The sequence below is a fragment of the Pygoscelis adeliae genome, unplaced genomic scaffold (genome assembly GCF_000699105.1).
Source record: "Pygoscelis adeliae isolate BGI_AS28 unplaced genomic scaffold, ASM69910v1 Scaffold365, whole genome shotgun sequence".
NCBI lineage: Eukaryota > Metazoa > Chordata > Aves > Sphenisciformes > Spheniscidae > Pygoscelis > Pygoscelis adeliae.
Window position 1 is genome coordinate 541837 of NW_008824783.1, and position 7138 is coordinate 548974.

At 57.6% G+C, this 7138-nt stretch overlaps 1 protein-coding gene across 1 annotated transcript in view; it reads right to left on the bottom strand.

The window, feature by feature from the left end:
- Positions 1-3244: 3244 nt before the first annotated feature.
- Positions 3245-7138, bottom strand: part of TRIP4 (thyroid hormone receptor interactor 4) — a 45259-nt gene continuing 41365 nt past the window's right edge. Inside the window, exon 13 of the mRNA XM_009323873.1 lies at positions 3245-3481. Within this exon, the coding sequence (XP_009322148.1) occupies positions 3414-3481 (68 nt within the window). The 3' untranslated portion in view covers positions 3245-3413. The remainder of the gene's footprint in view (positions 3482-7138) is intronic.

Consider the following 7138-nt stretch of genomic DNA (forward strand, 5'->3'; position numbering starts at 1 on the left):
CCCCGCCCCTGCCTCCAGAACACCCCAAAACCAGCCCAGTGCCGGAGCGGCTGCCCCTGAGCAAGGCAAACCGGTGCGGCAAGCTGTGCCGATGGAAGATGGGGCACGCAGGATCCAAGCCGGCAACCTGGCAGCACCGAGCTCGGAACCGGGACACGGTCCGGCAGCGAAGGTGATAGAGCGGGGACCACCACCGCCATCCACCCACCCGGGCTCCGGCGTGGGGCGTCCCAGCCTGGAGAGGTGCCACCATCCCTGGGGATGGCAGGTCTCCTCCTCCAGCATGGTTTCAGGAGGACACCGAAGGAGATGCCAATTGCTTCTGATGCTTTTTGGGCCCCAAACGAGGACAACGCGAGACCCAAACCCCTGGCGAAGGAGGTGGGACGCCATGAAGGGCTGGGGTTTGGGTGCCATCACCCTGTTTCTCTGGTTTTTGGGGCTGGGGCAGGTGGGAGGGGAGCCAGAAGAGGTCTAAAGCAGTAGGAAAAGAGGGATGGGAAGAGCATTCATTTAGCCCGAAAGTGATGAAGAGGAGAAATTCTTCCTTATCACGATGAAGAGGAGAAACTGTCCTTGCATGGCACAAACCCAACGCTGGTGGGCCCCGAGATGACCTATATTAACAAATTCAGGTCGTTTTTTAGTGACATTTTTTAAAAGATTGGGTAAAAGGTATTCTGGGCATTCAGTGCTGATTTTCAGTGCATCCCGGACCAGGAACGATGCTCCCGAGGGTGGGAAAACCAGCTTCTGCCGGGAATGCAGAACAAACCAGGGATGGGTCGGTGCATCAGCCTGCTCGTTTCCTGGCAAAACCATAAATGATGTAATTAATACAGGAGGAAAATAAAAACACTGCCGGGCAACGCGGCTTCATTGGAACCGATCTCGGCATCCCCCCGATGGCGCGTTTTGCCGCAACGGTGAGCAGTGCCCGTGATCCAGCCCACCCGGGGCTGCTGGAGCCGCCAGCCCCGCAGGACTCAATAATTGTTTTACTGACAAATGGTGGAGAACGTGAAATCCTTCAGGTGACGTGTGAGCTGTAAGCGATATAAAGGACAGGGAGGTGACGAAGAGCAGCTGCCGCTCTCACGGAGGTGGACGCAGGAGATGGATCTGGTTTAATACGAAGCCAAATCGCGGGCTCGTATTAAAAGCCTGGCTTAGGTACGGGGTGGGCGACCCATCCCGGGAAGCAGTGCCCCAAGATGGGGATTTTGACGGGCATTAGGTGTGATGGGCAGGACATGACCCCCGCCGTCCCCTTGTCCCATGGGGATGGTAGAAGATCCCACTCTGTCACGGCCTTGTCCAACGGCGCTGCGCTTCCGGGATAAGGAGCAGGAGCTGGAAACCCCTGGGCTCTGGCACGTGGAGCCCAGCCTGGATGCAACCCCTGGGTGCTGAGCACATCCTCCCTGGGTGCTTCTCCACCCTGGGTGCTCGGTGTCCCGAGCATCCCGCTTGTCGCAGGCCATGCTGGTGAGGCGCAGGGCAGGGCAGCAGAGACATCAGCGACATTTTGTGAAAGGTGTTGTCCGCCACGTAACTGGATGCTCCTTCTCCACGCGCCTGTCTTCTGCCTGGAAGAGCAGAGTCCCACCTTCCTCCCACAAGCGCCGCCTTCAGGCTGGCCACTCGAGGGTCCACCCCTTCCACCGCTAGCAGAGATGCTCCAAGGAGCTGCAGGCAGCTCCGGCAAAGCAACCTCAGTGTCCTGCCTCTCCCACCCAGCCACCAAGGCCAAGTCCTCTCCTGCCTCCTTCTCCCCACGGCACCAGAAGCCCCTGTCCCTCTCCAGCTCTGCTCCTACGGGCACCACAGACATTTCCCCTCGCTCTCGAGGCACATCCACCCAAGGGAGAAGGACCTCCATGACACAAGAAGAGAGACATGTGCAGGGAAGTCACCGGGAGTCCCAGCACAGCTGACTAGGACCACACTGGTGGGACACGAGGGACAGGGACTGGCTGGTGGATGGGGAGACGCGGCCAGAGGAGGAAGGAAGCAGGGGAAGCCCATCTCCCTCTGCCGCGCCGAACAGCAGCTCCCATACCACACTGGCAACTCCCATGAGTTGCTTCCAGGCAACTCAGAGCTGAAACACCTGCGAGGGTTTTCCAAACGAGGAATGACGCGGGTGGGCGTTGAATCCAGATCCACCATCTCCAGCACCCCGGAGATCCCATAAAAGAGGAGCGAGAAGACAACTCCCAGGGCAAACACCAGCACTGCAGTGTCCAGCCGACAAGTTTCAGGGCGGGCAGGCAGCTGGCGCGAAGGCTTCACACCCTCCTCCTCCTCCTCCCTGATGGGGTAGTGACAGGAACCGAGGCGGAGAGCTGGGACAACCTGCAACCAGTGATCGCGCCAAGCAGCTGAGCCCGCAGCCCTGCTCTGCTCCCTGCCGCGTCCCCAGGGAGGAGGAGGAGGGATGCTGGCAGTGCTCGGGGGTTGCTCGGTCCCCTCCGGAGCAGGGTGGGCTCCAGGGAACGAGGAGCACTTAGACCATGGCAAGGCAGAGCCTGGAGCAACGTGGCACGAAAGGCTCACAGCCCAGTGAACACAAATGCGTAATGAGCACAGACACAGCAATGCGGTGAGATGCTGAATATGAAGGATTAAAGAAAAAGGAGAAATTAATCTTATTCATAAGGCAGAGCGGGTTTTTAACTCGTGCACACAGCTGCTGGAGGGGGGGGGTCAGCTTTTGCAGGGTGGCTGCTCCTTTGATACAAATCAGGAGAGAGAGATGTAAGGCTGGGCACTTCCCGGCAATGCCAAGAGCTGCAAGGGCACGCTCCCGCGAGCGGAAAGCCTCTGAGCAGGAACAGAGCCCATCTCTCACCCCGAGTCCCCCGCATCCCCCGCCACGCGCTCAGAAGGGTTTGGGCTCTTTTGAGCCAACAGCCGGAGCTCCCAACAGCTGTTGGGAGCCATGCCCCCGTCCGCTGTTTCTCACCCTTCTCCTGCGAGGCCGGCACCGCGATGTGTCTGACCCCATCCAGCCAAAAGACCTCGAGGCACATTTTGGGGAGGGAGATGCTGCCAAAGCCAGAATGGAGCTACCTCCTGCCTGCCGAGACGGATGGAGCTGGGCTGGTCACTGTCCTGGGATCCGGCGCTCACAGGAGATGCCAGCACTTGGTTCAATCCCATCCCATCAAGCTCCGTTTCCCACCCACCCTTGTCCGCAGTGTGTGACTTCCCGGGAAGCACAGGACTGTTGGGCGATAGCTCAGTGAAAACACATCTCTTTTAATGCTTTTGGAATATAACAGATACAGCAATACCTAAAAGCGCTCTCAGATCCATCTTGCACCTGCTTTCCAGAGTCGAGGACCATCCAGGCACCCTTCGGTGGCAGTCGGGTGCTGCGTGGGAACACAGTGCTGCTCCCCTGCGGCTCATCCCATCGCTTTCTGCTTCATTAACCCCTTCTTTGCTCCCTGATGGATCTTCGCATCCAGCTTCCCTGTAAAGAGGGGATTAAAAAAAAAAAACACACAACAAACCCTCATCACTCTTTATTTTTAAATGCTATTTGCAATGCAAATCAGCTGGAGGCAGCGAGGTCTCCTAGTTAGTGTGTTCCTGTCACATTCAATTATCGTGCTTGAGGAGCCAGGCGTTTCCAGCCGCCGTGGCTTCCCTCCGCAGGCACGACACCAGGGAGCCGGGGGCAAGCATGTCCGACGCGGCAAAGAGACGCCAGAGCAGGGGAAATTCAGCGAGGAGGAGAGTAAATTAACATCCAGCACTCGCCTGCCGCTACCGGAGGGGGAAAAAATCAATCCCTTTGCTTGCCCGCAGGATGCGTGTCAACACGTTCAAAGGAGATGGGGGACCATCAAGCACCGTGTCGGGGACATGTTTCTCTGCGGCATGGCAGAAAGCTGGGCTTGGGGACAATAAACCCCCAGCTTGGGGATGATAATGCAGCGGGGCACAGAAGGTGATGGGGACCGACTGCTCTGTGCTGCCAAGCACCAGGTTGATGGCCTCCAAGGCCACCATCCGGGAGGGATGTGCTGCCTTTGCCACTGGGGAGCACCTCGGGGAGCCCAGGCGCCTGCGGCTGGCTCCTCTGGTGGGACCCAGAGCAAAAGCAGCCTCCCCTCATCCCACCAGCCTTCACAGCCCTTGGTGGCTTCACTGCCAGCTCTGCTTTCCCACCTGGGAGAGGAGCAGGACACCAACACAGGTGTTGGCAGGGCAACTCCTGCAGAAGAAGCCAAAAACCAGGCACGGCAAGCGAGGAAGGCAACGTGCTGCCTCGGAGGAGCGTCCCCGTCCCCCCTCTCCCTGCCCATAAAAAAGCAAGGATGTTCCTGCTCTCCCAGGCAAATCTCCCTCCTCCAAAAGAGAGAGGAAGAAAGGGAAGGTGACCTTAAGCGAAGCAGCACGGCAAAGAGCCAGCCTCCCGAAGAGGCTTTGCCTCAGCCAGCGCCGGTCACCTCCTCTAATGTCATGTCTCCCCGGGAACTCGCCTCCCTGCTCCTGCACCCCTGCGTCTTCCCATCCTCCAAATGCCAGCCTCATCCCGTCTCTGTCTGTAGCTGGGAGCAGGGACGGGGCTCCACCACGTTGCAGAAGCCAGCAGGAAAAACTGCAGAGCCTGCAGTGAGCTGGGGAGGGCAGCCTCAGTCCCTAGGGAGCATCCCCTGCATCCCTCAGGAGGGACACGGACATCCACTGTGGTCACACCATCAGGAGGGGAAGTAAAGGGATCAGAGCTTCATCCCAAGGAGATGGACAGACAGAGCCCGTCCCAGTGAAATCCCAGTGAGGTGGATGGAGCCGGAGCTCGCAGGCACCTCATCCGGGTCCCACAGCATCACCCCTCCAGGGAATCAAGCCCGGTGTCACCCTGTGGGTGAAACACAGCCCATGCGGTCCCCAGGAGAGCTGCACTGCTCCAGGCCAGCTACAGCACACAGCAGATCTCGTCCCTGGTGGGGACCAGATCCACCAGGCTCCAAACCAGTCCTGCTTTGGCCACTGCTCCCAAAACTACCGGTGAATGCCCATGTGCCATGAGAAACAAGTGCTTGTCCAGAGAAAATGGCTCCAAACCAGCCAGAGACTATCACCTTCTCTTCAAACCAAGAAAACTTCTCAATTTCAGCTCAATGAAGAGTCCGACAACACTTTTCCCAGGAGAGGCAGGTTACAGAAGGGCTTCGCTCAGGATGTCCCACCAGGACAACCCAGCCTCCCTGAAACCAGTCCTCCTCCTTCAGCTTGAGGTTTGGGCCAGCCTTGCTCTTGTCTGAGCTTGAGAGGGAAGTTCAATGCACCAAACCCATAACACATGCAAAAAACACGTGAGTGAGGGTTTGCAAGTCACCGTGCCATAGACCCACAAACTGAAACGCAGCTACAGTCAGGTCGAAATTGGAAGCAGGAACCAGACGCTGCCAATGTCTCAGTGCAGCCGTTGCCAACCTGCAGCCCATGGGACGCAAAAGTGCATCTGCAAAACTCTTCCACCATCACAAATGAGAAAATTAAAACTGAGGCCAAGCGAAAGGGCAAAACAGGGCATTACTTGAAGCCTCTGTTTTCAGACAGTGTTCTCACCCTGAGCTGCAGTTTGGAAGATGCTCTCCTACAAGGTCTGGGAGATCCACCATCCTCTCTGCCACCCTATGTGGGAGAAGACTTTCCTCACCTGCCTAAGGATGGGGAAGAAACCCCCTCCTTGCAATGGCTGGAAACAGTGATGGGCACCCAACAAGGCTGAGCCAGCACGGCCAGACTGTCCGGAAGCGGCGTGTCAGACCACTGTGTTGCCAAGCCGTGGGGTTTTTAGCAGGAGAAAGGTGGCGAGTTCACACTCGCTCAATGCTCCTGTCCCCCACCACCAACGCTGTGTCACCTCCGGGGCTGTAAGCTTCATATTTAATGCACCTGCCTGCTCCTCCTGGACCCCAAAAGCAAACGCAAGGCTCCTCGGCTCTATCAGCTGGCAAAGATAAAACATCACGTGGGTAACCTTTAGGAAAAGCCTAAAAATAAGACAACGGCCCCAGGGTCCCCTTCTCTTTCCGCTCAATGATTTAAGGACTCTTGTCTCGCACTGCGACGTGTCCCTTTGCCCGCTCCTCCGCGCCCTTCCAGCCGTCGGCTGTTGAAGGGAGGTTTCTGAGCGATGCTTGAGGGAGGCTTCAGGGAAGCTTTGCCTGGATTCAAGGAAATCTTCCACGAGAACCGCCACCGAGCTTTGTCCTCATGCGCTGAAACTAAGCGGGGACGTGTTTAGGGACAGCCGTGCTCCCAAACACGATGCAAACACAGTGCCCATCACTTCCACACGAACAACAACCCTGGCAGCAAAAATCAAGCTATGTTAGGTTTTTTTAGAAACGACTAATTTGCAATGGAGAAGCATTCAGATGTCATTGCGGCGAGGTCCATGCTGTTATCTGGCAAGGAAAACCGCTCCGGCTTGGCTTCCCAACAAGACAAACTGGCATTTTGTCATGGCTTGAGCTAGGCTTCAAGAAGACCCAGGCAGCCAGCGAGCTCAGGTGGGGACGTGAGCCGGCACCTTCCCCCTGATCTGCTTCCAGCTTGGAGAATTAAGCTTTTGACTGCCTCGGACGTGATGCCAGCTCCTGTTAAAACAGCACCTTACCCCGATGAAAGGTCAAAGCCTTCCTTGCTCCTTCCTTAGACTGTCACAAATATCACCCAGACGGACAATGTCCCCTCTGGGAGGGGAACATGCAACTCCACAGACTCCCCCACTGCTGCTCTCGTGACAGCTCCTGTCGGGATGGAGGGCAGGAAAGGCAGGGCCAGCAGCAGAAGCGGGCAGCGCAGGCAGCCGCCAGCACAGCCGGCTTCCTTCCAGGCTGTTAGACTGATCCTTCTCCAAGCAGGAAAGTGTCACAACACAAAGGAGACGATGTGACAGATGGGGAGGGGACCGGCAGCGCCTGCACCCAGCGAGGCAGACGCGCAGAAGCTGGCCGCCCTGCGCTCACACCACGCGGCAGCTTCCCCTTCATCCCCCGCCGGCAGCTCTCCTCCTAACCGCAGCCGGATGGAGGCAGATGTGGCAGTGAAGGGGCATGAGAGAGCCTGTATGAGAGCAAGGAGAGGTTAAAACAAGGAGGGGGGGGGG